This window comes from Stenella coeruleoalba, assembly GCF_951394435.1.
Source record: "Stenella coeruleoalba genome assembly, chromosome: 9".
NCBI lineage: Eukaryota > Metazoa > Chordata > Mammalia > Artiodactyla > Delphinidae > Stenella > Stenella coeruleoalba.
This window is the reverse complement of record NC_137155.1, coordinates 75,861,212-75,883,385: the sequence shown is the minus strand read 5'-3', so window position 1 is coordinate 75,883,385 and position 22,174 is coordinate 75,861,212. Positions and strand designations below refer to the sequence as shown.

Here is a 22,174-nt window from a genome sequence, read left to right as displayed (position 1 = left end):
CCATAATCTGTATACTAAACATACACAGTCATTGTATTCCGCCTGGGATGCCATTGTTAGAAAACAATTTTCATGGATAGTTCTAGTAAAGACACATTTCTTTCCTCTTAAAAAAAAAAGAGAAAAGATGGTACAGGGTGAGGTTATTAAAAGATGACACCTTTGTTGTTTCATAGCCATTTTCGCAACTACCCACAATAAAATTATATGGTTAAGTAGAACTAAATCAATATTGCACCAATAATTTGAACATTAAAGGAAACGAAATGCTTGACTCGTACCTGCAGTTGGTTACTGAGTAAGCCATTCCGTTTGCTCTGCATGTAAGCGTTTGCACTTCCGCTTTTAGCTGCCCGGATCCTGGCCAGTCTGGCTTTCTGTAAGAGAAGAAGAAGCAATGTCCTATTAAGATCTATGACTGGATTTCTTAAAGCACTGAGTGCATTCTTACATAATCCTACTGTCGGCACACATATTTTTAAAAGCATGCCAGCTTCTCACATGTAACTACTGAAGAGTAAACTTTCACCATTGAAGTGCTTTATTTTAGTTAACGTTTATCAGTGAGATGGATGAACTACTTTGGAGTTGGGTTATATGTTTAAGAATTGTAATTAAATCTTTACACTAAGATCACGTTATTTCAGTGTTGTTTCTGTCAATTGTATCAAGAGAAAAATAGCAGTACGGCTTATATTTTCACTTATCCCAATCTGAGTAACTTAATGAAATGAAGACCCAGCAAACCAACAGCCAACTTCTTTTCATTTAAACTAATGTTCTTTTAAATTTAGTAACTAAGTTCCAGGAAGCTACTGCCTTTCTTTTTTTTCTTTCCTTCTCTCTTCCCTACCCCACCCCTCTCCTCTCCTCTCTATTTCTTACCTGCCTCCCTCCCGCTCTCCTTCCTTCCTTCCTCTCTCCCTTCCTTCAGTCCTTCCTTTAAAGAAAACTATTCAGTTGTATCTGCATCCTCAAATATCAAATTCTGTTTTTGCAATTCTTTTGTTAAATTGACCAGTGTAGACGCTGTACAACATGGGCTCTCTAAAAAAAAAAAAAAATTTACCACTACCCTAAATTTATCCACTTTGTCTACTGGTTGGACTTCTGATATTCTGTTCTACTTTAAAACTGCTGTTGTATATCTGCCCCAGACTGTCATGGTATGAGTCTGGTTTTCATTTCCTGGGAAGCACTATTTTGGTGACCATTCTTTTCGTGTGACACATATAACGAGTGTATGTAAGGAAGAAACTGGAGTGGCTTGGGTAAGGACTTACTTGTAATGACTCCGTCTTTTCCCTTTCTAAACAACCCTGAGGAAGACTATCTCAGTCTCTAGCCCTGGAATCCTCTTTTTAATAAAACAATTTTAATTATCTAGATTTTTTAAATGGAGAATGAATATATACATATGACAAAAATTTTGAGACTACAATAGTACATGAAAAACAAGTAAGTCTCTCTGGACTTACCTACTCCTGTTCTTCAGAGTCAACCAGTGGCAATATTTCTAGAGAATCTTACCAGAAATATTCTAGACATATAAAAGCAAATATATATTCCTATGTATATACGCATACTTTTTTTTTTTTTTTTTTTTTTTGCGGTATGCGGGCCTCTCACTGTTGTGGCCTCTCCCGTTGCGGAGCACAGGCTCCGGACGCGCAGGCTCAGCGGCCATGGCTCACGGGCCCAGCCGCTCCGCGGCATGTGGGATCCTCCCGGACCGGGGCACGAACCCGCGTCCCCTGCGTCGGCAGGCGGACTCCCAACCACTGCGCCACCAGGGAAGCCCTACGCATACATTTTTACTCGGGAGACTATGCTGCACACTCTTCTGCACTCAGCTGTTTTCATTTAGTACAAGTGGGACTCCTCCCATATCTACATAAAGCCACCTCATTTATTTACGGTTGTGTAATATGCCACTGTACGAATGAGAAGCATCATTTAGCTAGCAGGCCAACCACAATTAACTTTTAAGGCATTTTTTGCTAATACAAGAAATGTTGCCTGCTTGGAACATCATGATGAGCCGATCTGCAGACAAATTTCTAGAAGCAGCATTATTCCTGGATCTAAGGGTGTGTGTGTTTGTTTTGTTTGATAGGTTTTACCAAACTTCCCTCCACAGTTGTACCAAGGTGCCCTTTTACCCACACCCACAGCATTTGACAGTAGCACCGAGATGTTGGAAGCTCGCAGAATAGCATTAAGATATCATCTGGCTTCAACCCCATCCCTTCTCTCTTCCTCTGTGAATTTCTTCTTCGTGTGTGCTGATTCCAGGTTAAAATAAAACTGTACATAGATCATAGTTATAAGTGACGGGAAAAATAGACAAGTTTCACTCTTGGTTGGCACGATAGTGTTTAGATGACTCAAAATACTGAGATAGTACTAGAGAATGAAGTTGGAAGGTAGAAAATGCTTAACTTCAAGCTGTATGGTGCAGCCAGGATTTCAGAACAGACTCAATAAAACAACGGGAAGTGACAAGCACATTTGGAAATGACTTAGAATTGACGTAATAATTCAGAAATAAGTAATATAAATATACATTTGGTTTCCAGAAAGGGGTATTGTTGAAACTTCAGTCCTAAAGTCTCACTGGGCTCCTGGAACATTCAATGTTCCAGCAAATATATATTTGCCTTTTTTGGTTCCCTTCCTCCCTCAACCTTCCCCTCCTCTTTCTTTCTTTTTTTTTTTTTTGCAACCACTGCATGCAATTATATTGCCTATATCATAGTTACTAGTCTCACCTATGTCATTCTCCAAGCATTTAGCCTCAGTATTAGGAAATATTACTTTCTTTCATAAATGAAACATGTACATTACCCAAAAATACTGTCCAACAAAGGAAAATGACATATTTTCCATAATGGAAAACCTACATATTATGGCAACCACTACCACAGAAGTTAGTTCTAAGTTTAGGGAAAAAGAAACAGTTGTTTTAGAGACAGAATAGCTATTTAGCTAAGTCATGTACTGTGTTAGAAAAAGAACCTCCCATCTCAGTTTCATCCACGACTTTTCTTTCATTTTACTACAGTACTATATGACTTAATTGGTTTACTTGGTCTTGTGGTACACCATGCCAAATGTCTGCTGAATGCTGGCCTTCAACCAGAATACCAGAAATAGTAGATTAAACAATGGAAATAAGTATAAGGCACTAAAATGCAAGACATGGTAATGCTCTCAAGATATATTAAGATTTGGCTAAGAACATAATACTCATAAAAAGATAAAAGTCAAAATAAAGTCAAACAGAATTGCCAAACAGAGAATAGAGATAGCAAGTGACGTAAGATTTGGGAGGAAGAGAGAAATGCCTATGAGTTGGTCTGTCAAGGGGAAGTTACATTGAGGATGCAGGACTCGGGACATAAGATTCAGAAATTTGAAGAGAGTAAGAAAAGAGACCGAATGTCTCCACATTCTGCCATTATATTCTGGTGTGTGTGTGTGTGTGTGTGTGTGTGTGTGTGTGTGTGTGTGTGTGTGTGTGTGTGTGTGTGTGTGTGTGTGTGTGTGTGTGTAGAAGAGGATTTTTCTTCAGATACTGAACACTTGCTATTTTAATTGAAAAGAGCAAATGCAGATATGCAAGACTATCTTATTTTAATTGTGTATAAGGTTTTGCTTGAGCTTGGTGCTGTCAATGGGACTAAACATAAACAATTCTGGTCTAAAAAAGCATTTTGTAACATTTATTATTCAGCTTGACTGACACTTTTACTGAATGGACATCTTGCTTGACTGAATCAGCTGGTTATTTTTGCATAACTCTGATATTTGTCAAATCACCCAGTTCCAGATAAATCGAAACTATCTTAGCCTAACGAATGTTTATGGTTTTTTAAAAAATTTCTTGGGAAGGAAAATAGAAAATATCCCTTGGTAAGTAACTTATTTATTTCCATATCCACCTTTCTTTCTTAGATGACTATGTTCAGTTTTTGGTCACAGACTATTTACTGGACATATCACATTAGGTTATTATATTTGACTTTCTATATACTAGTAGTCACAATATTAAAATTCATTGCATTATGGCAGAAACTTAGAATACAGGAGATACTTTAAAGATAAAAAATTCATAAATCATGCTTTTCAATTTAGTGTACTTTAAAATATCATATTTATTTATTTTTACATTCTAAATTTATTTAGATAAAAAAGCTTCTAAAACATTCTAAGATTTTCTATATTGATTTGCTTGTTTCAGATGACAAAATTTAAAAAAAGAACAGATATTTTGAAGACTGGTTTATTTGAAAATCAGATTTGTACTTTGAACAGTTTTCATGCAGGTAGCTCTTTTTTTTTTTTGGCATTGAGAAAATGAACGATAGGTGGCTATATTAAAGAAGTTGTTTCTAGACTGGAGATGGATGGATGCTGGAGAGCTATGCTTTTTGTAGGATTTCTGTTATTTTTAAACGATGCACTTGTGTGTACCCAGTAGAGAGACTGTAGTGTGTGGGCAGAGCCACAGCTGTGGTACATGACAAGCCCTGATGGAGGCCAACTGTGGCCAAAATTCCTCCATCTCTGCTTGTGAAAGTGTGCCCTGCCTGAGACTACAACTGCCCAGAGGGTGCCTTGTTTATTGGATTATCAGTTTTATTTATTACTATTCTCTATAATAATTCGTTAAAGGCTTGATACCTGTCCAAAAATGGGGGATTCCATAAAGCAAGAAACTACAAGGCTAAAAGAGTGATTCTTTGCTAAAGGAAGCAGACCTCTGACAATGGATGTCAACAAATTCTCTGGACAACATGCTGTGTGACCACGTTGGTTAACCTGAACTTCCCCAAGAGTTACTTTACGAGGTTTTATATTTTATACTGTATGAAGTATAAAGCATACTTTTTGCTTTACTAAAGAGATCACATTGTTCGAAAGCACGTTTAAAATCCTGTTCTAGAACTACCTACAAAGCCAGTTATGAACTGCACCAAAATCTCTCATGATATTTTAGAGTTATAGCCAATACTGTACATCCACTTTAGTCATGGTTATGAAAGGTTTTTTTGATATTAAAAAAATAAATCTATTCTTAAAGGACATGATACAGTATCCATGAAGAATCCTGGAAATCTAGCACCATAGCCTCAAGGAAACTATAAAAGAGATTTCCATAATTATTTTTAAGTAACAAGGGCCCTGACTCTCAAGGTGATTATTTTGACAAAGAATGGGGAGGGGAAGTGTGCTAACATTTAGTCAGTTTTTCTTTTTTTTAACATCTTTATTGGAGTATAATTGCTTTACAATGGTGTGTTCGTTTCTGCTGTATAACAAAGTGAATCAGCTATACATGTACATATTTCCCCATATCCCCTCCCTCTTGTACTCAGTTTTTCTGAGAGGCATCTATCTTAGTGTTCAAGTGTATGAACCTGGAAGCCAGATCCCTTGGACTGAGTGAGAGTTCTCCAATTTTTTAGGTATGCAACCTTAGAATTTCTCAAATCCTGGGTAGTTTAGAATTCTCATCTACGAAATAGGAATAATAATGGTAACTAACTTCTAGACTTGTTGAGAAGACTATATAAATTATTAAAAAAAAACCATCAAACCAATACCTGGCACATAGGAAGCCACCAGTAAATGTTAAATCTTGTTAATATTATGATATGCTTATATACATTTATATACATTTACATATAATCTTAATCTTATTGTGATGTAGGTATTGTTTTCCTGCTTTCACAAAGGAGTATGCAACCTGTTTACTCTGAAATCAGTTCATTGATGTGAAGTTCAGAGAAACAGTAAACTGCTGGGCCCAAAATAAAACTCAGCTACTAATGATCAAATTTCTCCTACTTCCTGTGTCAACTATGTTGGACATCCGAGACCTATTTCGGTGCCCTTTAATAGCCCCTGTCTACTGGAAGCAGCTTGATCCCTGATGGACAGAGACTAAATGAATCAGATCAAGAAATCTGATTCTCATAAAATTTGCCAAGAATCTATCTTTGGTTTTACTACTATCATTAGTGCTGTTCACCAAATATTTCTTTCCTTTTGTCTCTGGTTGCACAGGAGGATTGTCTTTCCCTGCCTGTTTTGAAGTTACACACGGCTATGTGACTTACTTTGGTTAAGGCAGTAGAGATGGAAGTGATTTGGCCCACTTCCAGGAGGAGGTTTTAGGAGTCAGTGTGTGATTCATCGTGTCCTTTTACACCCTGCTTGAATGACTGCAGAGTTTCTATCACCAGACCAATCTGTAGCACGATGAAGAAATACTCCTTGTTGCTTTAAGCCACTAAGATATGAAGGTTCTTTCTTACTATAGTATGATTTAGCTTGTGCTGACTGATGCAACTATCGACCAAATCCAGAACACTGAATAGCCAGTAGGGGATTTTAAAGCTTACTATACAAAATGGGAGACACTAAATCGTGGTTGCACAGAACTGAATACACACCTTTTGTGCCCTCCGTTTGTCTGCTCGTTGATTTTGGTGGTAGATTCGACTGAAGTTGGATACAATCACTGGGACAGGCAGAGCAATGACCAAGACCCCGCTCAGCGAACAGATGGATCCGAAAATCTTCCCTGCTATGGTTTTTGGTACCATGTCACCATACCTTGGGTTAGAGAAAAAAATATATTAAGTCATAGAAAGTTACTTCTATCTGCTACAAATAGTTTTCAGCTTTAACTCAAATGATTTTTTGGACCAATGTATCTCTACCTCATGGCTAAAATATACATGGCTTAAGACTTCAATAAACTAGACATTAGGAATATCTGAGTATAAAAATTACCTTTCAACTTTGCAGAAACTGACTCTAACATTTACAAATTGCTTTGACTGGAAAATATTTTAAGCCAGATGATGTAATGAGAACTGTTTAATTTGTCCTTTATATCACATGACACTTTTCTTTACATTTACTTATAGTCAACATTTCTATGCTGAATGTTATAGTCTAGATAACACTCTTTTCCACTTAATTTTTTTCAACATTGGACTGGTTAGGAAATTTAAATAGAAAAAGTGGTACATCACATTCCTGTCATCAGATATAATATCTTAAGAAAGTGAACTTTCCAAGGTCCCATTAACCTTCACTTGTGAAATCCAATGGCCATTTCGCCATGATGATCTTACTCAATCTCTTATTTGTATTTGATTGGTTTTCTCTCTCCTTAAAATACTTTCTGTTGGCTTCAACGTTAGCAAATTTCCTTAGTGGCCTTCTACCTCATTGGTTGCTTCTTCTCCATCTTCTTTTCTGGCTCCCTTCCCTTATCTGATTTCTAAATTTTGGAGTAATTTAGGTCTCAGCCTCTTATCTTCTCCGTATAAATCCTCTCCCTATGTGATTTTATCCAGTCCCATAGCTTAGAACTATCTACATGCTGCGGATACACTAATTTACATCGACACACTGATGTCTATCTTGAAAATCAGACAGTGGGTTCTGCTCTGATTATTCCTACCGCTAGATGTTTAAGAACCAATTAAGACTTAAATTAGCCAAAAAGGAACTCTTATTTCCCTAGCTTCCTCCAGCCCCCTCAAATCTGTTCCTCTCATCGTCTACCACCTCTAATTAAACGGAACCACAAACCACCCAGTTGCTCATATATCAACACAGAAAGAGCCACTCATCTTTCGTCCCTGCATCTCATTTCTCAGCTAGTCTTGCTGCCTCTGACCAAACCAAACTATATTCCATCCGGGTTTCTTTCCTCAACCTCCGTTTTACAATAATCTAAGCCATCATCATCGCTTCCCAGAGCCATGGATATTGCTTCTTACTTGAACTTTGGTTTCTACATTTACCTCGTTAGAATTCATACCAATATAACAGCCAGAGTTATAGTTTTTAAAATGGAGATTGGGCTCTTGCTACTTTGCTTAAAACTTCTAATAAACCTGAAACTAAAATAAATCCAAACTCCTCACTCTTGTCTCCACCGGCTTACATCCTTTAGTCTCTGGCTATATTTCACGCCATCTTCCACCAGGCTCCCCATCCTCTGGCCACATTGGCCATCTGAATTTCTATCACATGTGCAGCCCCTAGATCATCATTATTCAGGTTGAGACTTCATTGTCTCCATTCCAGAAGGTATTTTCTGGCCATCTTCCCCTTAGTGGGATTCTTTTCCCCCAGTCTTTCTCTATAACACCTTCCCATTTGACTATCTTCACGGTACTTATTAACACATGAAACTTCCTAATTTGTTCATGTGTTTATTCTTTAGCTCCCCACACGCCCTGCTGACATGAGAATATAACCTTGATAAAGCTGGAGCTGTTCTATTTTGTATCTCACTAGCACAAAGCAGGTTCTTAATAAATATTAGTTAAATGAATATATTTTCTCTACCTTATTGATATAGAGTTCTTCTAAGAGTTCATTCCTGGAGAGGGGGTCAAGGAGGAGGTCTTTTTTTATTGAAATATAAGTGACATATAACATTATATTAGTTTCAGGTGGACAACATATCGATTTGATATATGTATTTTTAATTGACATATAAGTGACATATAACATTCTATTAGTTTCAAGAAAGAGATCTTCTGATCATAGTATTGCAGAAGTTGCCCAGCTGCACCTCTGGAGCTCCAGCTACTCCCTGCTTGCTTCAGGGCTCCAGGGTGCTCAGCGCACTGACAGTTTAGTCCTTAGAAACAGGGCACAGATACTGGAATCCAGACTTAGGGAGTTTGACAGTACCTGGGGATACACTGTATCTTGAAGGGTGATCTAGGAAACGATCATTCTAATTAACATTGTTTTTTGTGGGAACACATTTATGTGTCAATATGGAGATGGAAGTTGCAGAAGAATTGGCCCAGGAAAGGCTGCTGAGAGTGACAGCAGGTTGTACTGACTAGCACTTCATTCTGTGACCCCGTTCCAGGCTCTAGTCCTCTGCTTTGAAGGCTCAGTGACTCATTCTTGTCAGTGTCTGATCAGCAGTTGAGCTAATTCACTGTAACTAAAATTCCCACACGGTTCTGGCATCAGAACGACAGTATTAATTTACAGTAAAAGAAAAAAAACAACCCAAGAACTGGAATGCTGCATCCACATGAAACAGGGTCTCTTTCCATAGTCCATCGGGGAAGCTAAATCATAATCTGAAGATTATGTGAGTGAGGAAACAGTCAAAACTAAAGGAAATTACAAGGTGAGCGTAAAAGGCCTGAGGTCCTTCTTACCATAAGGATAGGCCAGTGGAAGATCAACTTTTTATACAATGCTGCGCACATGAGCCAATTACCATGTTCACCACAGTTCATGAGTGCCCGGCGATAATTTATAAATATCTTCTTTCTTTTTGCACTGACTATGCATGAGCTCTGAAGAAATCTATAACACACATACTCCCCATATGTACATGCATACTTAAAAACAGCTTTTCAAAAAGGAGATTTGATTTTAACGTTTAACAGTTAGGATCTACAAAGTGTCTCTCAAAAAGGAAAGTAAATAAAACTCAACTATTTGTTATAGCCAGAGAAGATAAGCATTAAGTCCATGTATCGATAATTAAAGTAAACCTTTTAAAATAAATAGCTAAATGAATCCATCATATAGTTTTTCCTGCCTCTTTCTAAGAGATTTTTTAAAATGACTATTTATTAACTACTTTTTGTATTTTAGGCTCACTATGTCATCCAGTGGGCAAGGTCAGCATACTTGTGATTATTAGAAAAAATTAAGGGCTAAACCGAACCCAAAGTTCAGTAAGACTTTAAGAAGAGAGGTTGGTAAACTCAGATGGCAGGTGATGGTGGTGATAGGGAGGGGGGTAATCATGCCCTTAGAAAGGCCACGCCTGAAAGAAGGGAGAAAATAGATTCTGAGGGATTCAGTCAAAGGGATTCTGGGCCAACTGATAAAGCAAGTTTCCCTGAGAAAGCAATTTTTGATGAGGTGCCTGGAATTCAACTAGAAAAATAATCACTGTAAATCCTTTTTGAATATAAACAGAGATTATAATTTGAATAAAGCCGAAACTGAACTCATTACTCAGAGGGGGGAAAATGGGTGAAATGAAATATCTCGTTCGTGTTGTAACAAAAGGGGAGAAAGTAAGGATATAAACCAGCTTGCTGAAAGGCAGCAAATTCCTATCTAGAAGGATCCATAAGGGGAAAGAGATAACAGATACAAAAGGGGTGGTTTAATGTCATATAGCCATGCTAATCTGCATCAAATACAGTTATATCTGTTATTTACCTTTGTCATGTTTGTTTTGTAATCCAGATTTCCTTCACAATCAAGAAAGTGAACATTTGAGATGACTGACCAGTACCGCAATGATTACGGTGGGAAGAGGCAGTGAGAGTACAGTGCTCATTGGTGGGAATATCTCTCATCTTTCTACTCTTGGGTGGAAAGACAGATCTTTCACACATTACAGGAAATTAGGATGGTAGCCAAAGCTGAGGGAGATGGTGAAAGTACAAGGGAGAGGAACCAGCAGGATATTAAGGTAGTCCAGGCTGCCCTGTGATCACTCATGCAAGGACAGCCCAAGGCTTGGGTGATTGCAAAGGAGCACCTGCTGCCCCCTTCCATACACCCCTTGGTACTGAATCTACTACCCTCTCTGCTCTTCTCCTTGGCCCCCTGTCCTTATTAAGATTAAACTGCTGTTGATATTTGTAATATTCGAAGCACATTTCATTCATTTGACTTGGTCGGAGAATCATGGAAAATGCTCAGTGTGATTTGTATCTGTTCTTACATTGTCCATTTGGTCTCTCTTCTCACTTGGGAACGACCTTGAGAATCGAAATGGGTAATTTTTACCTGCAAACTTGTAACTGAGCACAGAATCTGCTAGGGATGGGAAATAGCTCTCTGGCAAACCAGGTGCTTTCCTTTGTTCAACAAAGGATCTTTTGACTAGTATTCAAACTCCAACTCGTAGTAAGAAGCAAAATAGCCTTACAGACCTCAGGAATCATATCTCTGAAATTCAGTGAAGGAAAGGCGTAGCATAGAAAACTTCATAATGCGAAGTGACACTTATCGTGGCCAAATGATCACTTTAAAGTTTACGTATTGCCTACAGTACTGCCATCTTTTAATGATTATTCTCATCCTAGGCAACTCGTTTGCCGGTTGGTATTTTATTTTTTATTTATCATATAAAAACACACCTCACTTTTCCCAACTCCTTATTCTTAAATTTATGCTAAGCCCAGCAGTATTATATATTCTACTCTTGTTTTCTTCAGAATTTAATATTATGCCTCAAGTCTTCAAAAATCCATTTTCCAAAAAGAGTTACACTAGAAAGTTACGTAGATGTGGTTTTGTTTCCACAGAGACATCTTTTTCTATATTTAAATGAAATTGATTCAAAGAGTATGAGGGGCGTCTAAAGTCAAATAAGATAAATCTTGAATTCTTAAAATTTAGAAGAAAACAGTAGAGAGCATAGCGTGATATAAAAGAAAAACTACCAATTAGTTTTACGTAATGAAAAATGAGTAGACTTGAGCTTTGTTAATGGAAGGGAAGCTTTCCCCATACTTCTACTTTCCTCTGCTTCTTCTAACTTTTCCTTCTTTCTCCCACATTCACCATATAGAGTCACTCCAGTTTCTTTCTGCTCCTTTTTCACCCTGAACATCTGCCAAACTTTATGTTTATTGCTCCCTTTCCTCCTTACATCAGTTAAAAGGTACAATATGGAGGTGTCATTCACATAAAAATGTTAATTCTAAACATGTACTTACTGCCCCAAAATACTTGGTTAAAATTACATATTTTGCCATATGTTAAAGATCATATTGAGTGGAGGACCAATTTCTCAAGAAGAGTTTCAATCGTTGATTCTAGAAGATTTTAATCTCTAATATTATCCAAAAGTTTCATGCTAAGTACTTGAATTCTGGCATGCATTCAATGCCCAAAAGTGGTAAATCTGGTTAATTCAGACAATCAGATAGAATGAATATATCATCTGTCTATCAATCTAACTATCCATCTTCCCAATTTATCAAGTAATACTGAAATAGGATAGAAAGTCTAAATAATTTTTAAGCATAATACGGTGTAAGCCAAATTTTACTAATATCTACTCAAATTTTCCATTTTTGGCATGTCTCCAGAAATCATATGGCTAAAAACATTTAGATCTCCAACGGAGAACAATTTCCTTGACTGTTTTAACACAGTGTGAACACAATACTTCTAGCTTCTTAGTCCTATTCACACAGTTCTATTTTTTCCTCTCTTTTTATTTGAAGAGTATAAACGTAGGCTCATTGGATAAAGGAGAAATGTTATATAAGGCAAACCTCCCCAGCTAAGGCATGACTTTCCATCTGTGAAACTATTTCCCATGGATACCAAGAAAGAAAACAAAACCCAGGAATTTTATGAATAATTATAAAGGTAGAAAAGATCTTCGTATAACAGGAAGGAAATGCTGATTTGAAAATAAACCTTGAGGCTTACTGTAATTCAATCTCTTGCTCTCCCTTTTTCTTTTTTACAATGAAAAAGTCTTAAATTGCTAGGTATAAGGGACAGAGTGAATGGATTCTGTGCAGTTGCACTGAAGTCCAGGACATCCTGTACGTTGTATCCAGCAGGTACTAGTTCAATAAATACTATATTTCGGCTACTACATTAGTATTAAAAAAAAAAACCCAACAACTTTGTATGGAACATAAATCAGGATTTGGGGTTAGAAGTATTTGAAAACTAGGTATCTGCTACGATTATGATATGTTTACATGCTCCCTCAACCCCATACACAATTCATAAGTTGAAATCCTGATGCCCCCTGTGATGATGTTAGGAGGCGGTGGGGTCCGGGGGGTGGCCTTTGGGAGATGATTAGGTCATGAGGGTGGAGCGCTCGTGAACGGGCTTCATGCTTTTGTAAAAAGAGACCCAACAAAGCTCCCTAGCCCCTTCTGGCACGTGAAGGCACACAGAGAAGGGCCGTCTGTGAACCAGGCAATGGGCCTCACCCGCCACCACACAGCATCTGCTGGCGCCATAACCTTGGACTTCTCGGCCTCCAGGACTCTTGAGAAATACATTTTTGTTGCTTATAAACTACCTAATCTGTGAAATTTTGTTATAACAGTCCAAATGGACTAAGACATCTAATTAAATAATTAGATAAAAGTAAGTGATATGTATAATAACATCCTGGTAAAAGCACTTAGCTGATTGTGTGTTTGTGTGTGTTTGTGTGTGTGTATTTTAATTACTGATTTTGCGTTTGAATATTTCTCCTAGACCTGACTGCTAGTCAGAGAAGTCCGAGAAATAATTTCTTCTGACGTGGAAGCTGGATCACTTCTCAACTAATAATTCTACCCCTTAGGGTCTCAGTAGCTATGTTATTCATGAATTTTTCTGCCATCAACTTAGTATTCTAGAAGGATCACAGTTTGATGGATAATTTTTATAGTAGCTGCAATGTGTGTAAATAGCAAACAGCTTTTTTAAAAGTGTTGCTATATGACACCTGCTTATGGTACAGAACTTGTTTGCCAGAGGGGCCCTGGTATTACTTTGACACGGTAAAAAATCAATGTTTGCCTAAAAAGCTGCCTTGATTTTGTTTCCACCTCTTTTCCTGCAGGATCAGTCACTATACTATCCTAGCTGTGTGGAAAATTTGACCATTGTTTTTGATTATCTAACACATATAGTTATTTAGAGTATTCTCTGTCTTCTCCTGTTTCTTTAAATCTAAACCAAATTTTGAGCTAATTTTTTTTTTTTTTTTTTGTGGTACGCGGGCCTCTCACTGTTGTGGCCTCTCCCGTTGCGGAGCACAGGCTCCGGACGCGCAGGCTCAGCGGCCATGGCTCACGGGCCCAGCCGCTCTGCGGCACGTGGGATCCTCCCGGACCGGGGCACGAACCCGTGTCCCCTGCATCGGCAGGCGGGCTCTCAACCACTGCGCCACCAGGGAAGCCCCTTGAACTAATTTTTTTAAGTGTATTTTTTGTTTTTACTTTTTCCACTGTTCACAACATTAATAATCTTAGCATCTACTAAATGAAAGGGGCAGCTAGAGTAAGCCCTTATTCCCATAATTAGAGGTTCCTAGCCAGGAGTCCATGGATTCTTAAGGAATCATGAGTAAAATCCAGGTGGGTCAGGGAACTCTATGATAGTTTCTGTCTTCACAGGCATTTTCCTGAAGGTTGTCAGACCTTTTATAAAATTATTGAAAGTGTAATAGTCAAAATAATGTTTAAAATGTATAGTTTGAATGTTTAAGGACATATCACTTTGTCAGTATAAACAGTTTGAACACACTGCACAAAGGAAATGCTGTGAAAATCCCAGCATTATTTTACAACTGCAGAAATACCAAATGCCCACTAGGGGGCATAAAAACCTAAATGAAAGTTTGGAAATCAGCATCTCTTGGTTTTCACAAGCTGAGGGAGAGAGAGAACTATTTCCAGAAAATTGCCTGTACTGATTCCTTATCTTTGCCTACACACATTCAATATTTAGGCTATATTTTGGGCATCTTATTCCTCTGGAAAGCTGAACAGGACAAAACCTCACCAATGTCATAGATTATCTATGTTTAGGGTGTTTCCAAAAAGAGGGAACAGAATTCTGACAGCATTTTCTATTTCCTGTAGAAAGATACGTAGATTTCTGTAATGTGAAATATCACTGAAGCATTATTTTCAGTAAGGAGCCCTTTAACCGAGGCTTTTAGTGTAAAAAATTAGGGGGAATTAAAGGATTGGGTTTGTGTATAGAAAAGGGGAAAACTGAGGAAAGGACAGATTCTTTCGGCACATTTACTCCCATTTGTACACTAAGCTCTCAACACAAGATTTCAGGGGCTCACTAACTTCCTCCAGCTTGTGCCCTTTTCAAACACAAATTCTTTTCTGTCTTCTATTTTTTCTCTTGATTTTAGCCTATTAAATGATCAAATGAGACTTTAAAGGCTGCAAATAAACCATACGACCCTGACCCAATATCCTAATAAAACATTTTTTACCCAAATAAATATCATCAGTAAAAGCCTTTATAGTCTTCTTTAAAGAATGCTTTGTTATTTTCAAAGTAGTCTTGTCAGAGCCCCCATTCTCACATTTACTTTATTCTTCGTTTTTAAAAAAGTTATGAAAATATATGTACAATTGATTATTGTGAGGCATGCGTATTAAAAACAAAACGACCCTGGAGCTGGCTTTCCCAGCTGTGGGACCACCGGAAATACTTTCCCTTGCTCTTGGATCCTAGTCTTTGTTGCCTGAAGCTATCCTTTCACCCTCACATATCTTAGAGTCTGATCATGTCATTCTCTTGCATGAAAGCCTTCATTGTCTCTCCATCACCTGCAGGAAAAAGCGCCAGCTTCTTAGCATGATTCACACAGCTCTTCATGACTTGGCCCCCAGCTTCCACTGCTCACCCCCATACCCCTCACGCTCTAACTGGAGCAAATAACTTTCTATTACTGAAATGTACTACCTCCCTCCATTCCTCTATGTCTTTGTATACACTTTCGTTCTAGAATACTCTCCTTTGCATAAATCGTTTGGGTGAACTAATTTACTGTGACAAAGATCAGGCATCAGTTCTTTATTTATTTATTTTTTTAAAGGCATTGGTTCTTATTTGAAGAACTTCTTGACAATTTTCTCTCTGTCCAGTAAGAGTAAAGCCTCCTTCTTCAATGCCTCCCATGCTGCTTGCAACTAATAGAGCACAATTAGTTTTCTTACAGGTCTTTTTTTTTTTTTTTTTTTTTGTGGTACGCGGGCCTCTCACTGTTGTGGCCTCTCTGGTTGCGGAGCACAGGCTCCGGACGCGCAGGCTCAGCGGCCATGGCTCACGGGCCCAGCCACTCCGCGGCATGTGGGATCTTCCCGGACCGGGGCACGAACCCGTGTCCCCTGCATCGGCAGGCGGACTCTCAACCACTGCGCCACCAGGGAAGCCCTTACAGGTCTTTTTTCTCCCACTAAACTAGGAGGTCCAGGAGGTCAAGGATCACGTCACCATTATAAACCCAAGTCTAGCACACATCTTGTCCAAGTGCTGAGCAAATAGTTGAAACTCAATAAATGTTTACTGCTTAAATAAATCCTGCAGGGAGAGGTTTGATGGTAAACAATAAATATGGGAGGGAGTGAAGGAGAGTACACATTTCCTGCTCTTTTTCTCTTGATCAGATTTCCTTTTCTTCTCCACACCCAGCACCATCTCATCTCCTCAATTTGTCTAAATTCCTCTTCGGATACTTAGATGATATGCCCAGAATAACCCAGTTCTACACTGTCAATTAACCTTACTTTTTATACCCAGAGAAATTATTTTTAACCTACATGATTTAAAATGAACAGAGAAGCCAAGAGACCTGACACTTTTCAGTTCCAACCGGCTTTCCATTGTCACATGCTTAACCAACATGTATCCGGCCGGAATTTCAAAATACAAATCCCTTCAAATTTGACAGGTTTCGCAATCCTCAAGTGCCCAGCAATTTGAACACATATGACTCATGCTTCTCTGAATCTCACATATCATCCTGGGAAATGGCTAAGTCCTTCCACATCTCTCTAGTCTTCTCGAGGATGCTGCTAATATTAGATAGTGAGCATCAGCAATTCTCTGAAAATGTCATTGTTTGGTACCCATTTTTTTAAACAAAGTCCTTTCTGCTTATGCCCTGGGAGTATATTGGAGGAGATATGCTTATCTTCCACCAGAAGAAAGTTAATCCGTCTAGCAAGTCAAGGTCCCTGCAAATACCTGGTCATCTTGGCTCTGGGCTGATGGTACCAATTTCCAAATTCTTGTGTGTTCAGGTTTTGCATCCCAAGGGGTTTCATCTTCAACGGTCAGAGCTGCTCTCACACTGGGAACTTTCTTCAGTTACCTGCTGCAGCTGTCCTTTGAAAGGTAACTCTGTGGGAGGAAGCTCCCCACTGTTCCTGGTTCTAAGTCACTGTTGCTGCACTGCGGGCTGTCACCCAGGGAGCCAAATCCCAGTGCCATTTTGACAGCTCTGCTCGTAAGTCTGTTTTCTTATAACCAGCCACTGATCTCCTCTGCTAACACCACCAAAATTATTCATTGTTTACAATGCATTCAGACTCTGAAGTGCCTTTACCACTGGAAGAAGGAGGAGTTGGTCCCCAGGATTTTGCCTGCAGCACCAGTCTTAGAGGAGAATTCAGTTGGGCTAAATAAAAGCATGAAGTAGAGATGTTTATCATGAAAGTTTTAATATTTTTTTCCACCTGAGTTTACACAGTCTAAAAACCTGTTAGCTGTTATAGGCCTCATGAGACCTTTAAGATGTCTTCAAGTATTTACCTATTTTATTTTGAACTGTACTTTAAAAAATACGGATTATCCAGTAATGACCTAACACATCTCGTTTCTAATTCCACCCAGGAAGCCTTGATAATTTTGCCTCCTATTACCTACTCTTTAAATTTTACAAAAAAGAACGCACGCAATTCTAATTGTACTGGAGACAAGACTTGCTTGTCTTGCAGGCAATTAGGTTCTGATTTGGCAGCAGCAGTGTATGAGGGAAAAGGTGGCGCAGCAAACACAAGTTGTGTCATTTCTGTAGATCTAGAGGCTGTGAAGTCCAAGGTCAAGATGCTGACACATTTAGTGTCTGGTGAGAACCCACCTCCTAGTTCACTGATGGCTGTCCTTTTGCATGTCCTCACATGGCAGCAGGAGGGAGGGAGCTATTTGGGGCCACTAATCCTACGCATGAGGGCTCCACCCTCATGACCTAATCACCTCCCAAAGGCCCCACCTCCAAATACCACCACAGTGAGTGTTAGCATTTAACATATGAATTTGCGGGGGGGCACATTCTGTCTATAGCATGATCTAGTGGCAGTTCCATGAATGGCCTGGCACCCCTCACTCAGCTGACCATCCTGGGCAGGTGCTGGGCTCCTCCTGTCTTGTAGTGAAGGTGAGAATCCAGTTTGGAGCTCACTAGCACCGAACAGTTTCTCACGAGGCATACAGCCAGGTCAGATGTCTGCCTTGTAACCTCCCTACCTATGCTTCATTCTGCCCAGTCACTAACCAGGAAAGTCACTTCTTTCCTGTTAAAAATTCCAAAATTCTTTAAGCAAAAATAATTTAATATGATTATGCCTCACGCAAATAGTCACAGCTGTTTAAATATAATAGGAAGTGAGATTGGAGAAGCTGTGATTTAACCTCCCAAAGACAGCCAGGCATTTCCACTAAAATTCTGGTCTTCAATTTAACCTAGAAAGTTTCTATATCCTTAAACAAACTTTGTTTTTGATGAGAATCCAAGGGCCTATATTTACATTAAAGATGCTTTTGGAGAACAATTCTATTCTGTTCAGTGTGAGATAAAGTTATTTTCTAAAACTGAATGAAGATACTATATTCATTTTGTGTTTAGATTCTTTCCCCTCTTCTTAGGAGATTAAAGCATTGATGGAATGATCATTTTTTCTATTACCTATGTAAGTTAAGGCATATCCTGATAAACATAAATGAAGAGGGTCTTAAATAAATACATGTCTCTACCTCTATAGTCCTAACTGGTCAGATTCCTATATGAAAATTCTCCTGTGATAGGATCTAGCTTCAAAAATTTACAATGAAACAAAAAGGTGCACCCGTTAAAACATAAAACAACTAAAAAGAAACTTCTATAAAACATTATTTTCCTGAAGTTTTATTTTAAGGAAAAAGAGGAAACAAATTATGTAAAAATAAGTTGAAACTAGAAATTAAAATTTAAAAAAATTCCAGAATATATCTCACATTCCAAGCACACTAATACTTTCTTACATCTTTTTGTATGTTCCTATGTACTTAATTTTTCTGGAAATGAGGTTAGATTATAGGCATAATACCTTACTTTTAAAATAGTATTGTTTGTATTCAAGGTCTAAGCAGGAAAACAGAAAGGACCTCAAGTATTTACAACAGAATGGACTTAATGAAGGGAATTCTTTTTGGGGGTGGCGGGGGCGGGGTGGAGGTGGATTTGCTGAGACAGGACTGGAGTCTAACCCAGGGGGTCACAGCAGCCCGAAGGCATTCCACCATGAGGTTGCAGGGGCAAAGGAGGAGGAAGCTTGCTGAGCTCAAGGGCAGAGACCCTGATGGAAGCTGGGTCCTTACCAGGCCTTTGGGAAGGAAGAAGAGCCACTGAAAAGGGCTAACTGCTGCCTTAGAAGATGCAGAGAAGGAAACCTGGTTCCTCCTCCATCCCCTTCCAATCTCCCTTTGGCCTGCTTGGCAAAAAATCAGCTCACAAGCCAGCCTGGGAAATGCAGACCACTAGGGTGTAGCTAGTAAAAGGCATGATCCAACTGGAACCCAGGGCTTTTTCCCCCCAAAGCAGGTCTCTGCCCACTTCACCACAGCTCACTGCTAAGGTCCGTTCTGATTCCAAGATGTTATGACCCAGACGCAGAGCTGTTATTTGGTTGATCGACTCCAGAGCTCCCCTAAAAAGCAGCAAATTACATTTTACCAGAATTAGAATCCTGGTAGTGAGACTGATAGGAACTCTCTGGGTAGCAGTGCCATGTGTCATGCCATCTTATTTTTGGAAACATCACAAGCACATCAGGCTTCCTACCCTAAGGACTAAGGGACAGCTGGACCTTCTTCTAGGGCAGGCTTGAGGTATTTCAGTTTCTACCAAATATGTGTGTTTCAATCCATCGTAAATTGAGAATAAGCTGAAGAACTAAAATATCTGTTTTGACGGAGTGAGAAAAAAAATGCCAAACATAAAGCAATCTTATAAAGATGTCCAATTAGATCAGATGATTGGAAAATGTTCTACTTGTATGAAATTGGGCACAATGTGTAATAAAAGCTGGTCCCTTGTGGCTTCCAAGTCTTGTGGTAAGTGCTGACAAGAGGCTCTTAATTAGAATAAATCATTTCAGAGTTTGTATCCTTCAACAGATCATTGAGAATGCCATTAGTAATAAATTAAAGCATATTTGAAGGGCAGGTGAATAGATGTGAAACCAAATTACTTTCCAAAATGAATAGAGTTCCACAATTAGTTTAGTTGCTTGTCAGCCTCTTTGTTGCAGAAGTATCTGCTTTGGTTGTTGTTATTTTTGTTGTTGTTTTTTATTATAGTAAGGAAAGTCTATAGCTAAACATGTCAGAGCCTAGCTATTAGTTATAAATTTAAGTACAGAAAATATATTCTTATGTTTAAAGGAAAATATAAGATTGTGGATGAGGGTTTTGGCAATAAAATAATAAACGATGTCTGCTTTAAATTAAAAAGTACATAGTGGTCCCCTTATAGATGTCAATAACATGGAAAGCTGGAATACTCTTAAAATTTGACAACTTGATGTTTCTACCACTAATGAGAGTTTATTTACGGCTGTAGAGTAAAGCCTTTACAACACAGGGCCTTAACCTCTAAAAGCAGTCACTATGTGATCAATGGTGCTTGATTTTTCACTATGAGAAAATGAGGCTGAAACCTGAAACGGCAGAAGTAACATTTCTTGAAATATTCCTTGAAACATTTGCTTGTGGTTTTATACATACAAATAAAATTGTCTGCTTGGATAAAAGCACTTGAAGTGCTTTTTACTTAAAGTAGTGAACTTCCACATATAAAAAAGAAAAAATAAGTTAAAGTAAATGAAAAAAGCTAAAAGCAAATATTCCTCTTAAATACATTTTCTTCCTTTCTTTTCTCTCTCCCTTTCTTACTCAAAAATTTATCTAGTTCCTATAGTGAGTGAGGTACTTCGATACTGATAATAAATTCAACACTTGGTTTTTTTTTTCTTCCCCAAAGATCTCACGGTTAAGGAAGGAAGTTAGAGCAATAAACAAACAATTGAACTCTCATTATCTCAGGTTTCTAAATACTTATGTATATTTTCTCTTACCTTCAAGATGCCTAAGGTTATTGTTTGCATTGAGCTCTATCTGATCTAACTTCTGCTGGAAACATCGTTAATTATCTTGTTTAGACCTCTACTATTCACACTAAGGAGGAATGCCCCAATGGTTTACTCTCTTCAACCCTAAGTGAATCTCCTTTCCTCATTCTCAATTATTTCTGAACTATTTTTAAATGAGAGGTAAATAATGTCATTAGGTTGCCTATGTTGTTCCTAACGTGCTCATTCAGAGCACTCTTTCTGTAAAGGGCAAGATGGTGATATTTTAGGCTTTGCAGGACATATGGCTTCTGTCACAACTACTCAACTTTGTTGTTGTAGTGCAAAAACAGGCCTAGATAATCCGTAAATGAATGAGGGTAACTATAATCCAATAAAAATTTGTGCCCATAAATAAATAAAAACTTTATGGGCCCTGCAATTTGAATTTCATATGATTCTATGTGTCAAGAAATATTCTTCTTCTTTTGATTTTCTTCCCCTAACCATTTAAATATGTAAATGCTCTCCTAAGATCCCAAGTGGTACAAAAACAGGAGATGGGTTGTACTGGACGTGTGGGTCGTATTTTATCAACCTCTGACTTAGAGGGGCCATTCTTTGTGTAATCAACTCACTGCGGAAAGGTTAAGTGTTGTTTTCCTGTAGAAGAGTTTGAAACCATTCAACTAAATGTTTCCTCAATACTGTTAGACATATTTCTTCAAACATTTTATAATTCTTTTTTTTTTTACGCGGGCCTCTCACTGTTGTGGCCTCTCGCGTTGCAGAGCACAGGCTCCGGACGCGCAGGCTAAGCGGCCATGGCTCACGGGCCCAGCCGCTTCGCGGCATGTGGGATCTTCCCGGACCGGGGCACAAACCTGTGTCCCCTGCATCGGCAGGCGGACTCCCAACCACTGCGCCACCAGGGAAGCCCCCATTTTGTAATTTTTGACTCTAAAAATGTACCTTGTGGAGGGAAGAGAGTAGCGGAACCTCTGTATCCCAGCTCATCTGCTCCTTTCCCATCACAATCCCCTCCATCACTACTGGTGTCAGTGAGTGTAAAGCAGATGAAAGGGGAAACAGGTTGATTGTTGGCTTGCTGTCTACTCTTTCTTTTCTTTCTTGGCCGCACCGCATGGCTTGTGGGATCCTAGTTCTCCGACTAGGGATTGAACCTGGGTCCATGGCAATGAAAGCCCAAGTCTTAACCACTGGACTGCCAGGGAATTCCTGCTGTCTACTCTTTA

General features: G+C 38.7%; 1 protein-coding gene across 1 annotated transcript in view; it reads right to left on the bottom strand.

Annotated features, from left to right (window-relative positions):
- Positions 1 to 22,174, bottom strand: part of KCND2 (potassium voltage-gated channel subfamily D member 2) — a 471,838-nt gene that overhangs the window by 8,347 nt on the left and 441,317 nt on the right. The window contains exons 2-3 of the mRNA XM_079932255.1: positions 6,462 to 6,624; positions 282 to 377 (exon numbers count right to left, since the gene is read on the bottom strand). Of these exons, the coding sequence (XP_079788381.1) occupies positions 282 to 377; positions 6,462 to 6,624 (259 nt within the window). The remainder of the gene's footprint in view (positions 1 to 281; positions 378 to 6,461; positions 6,625 to 22,174) is intronic.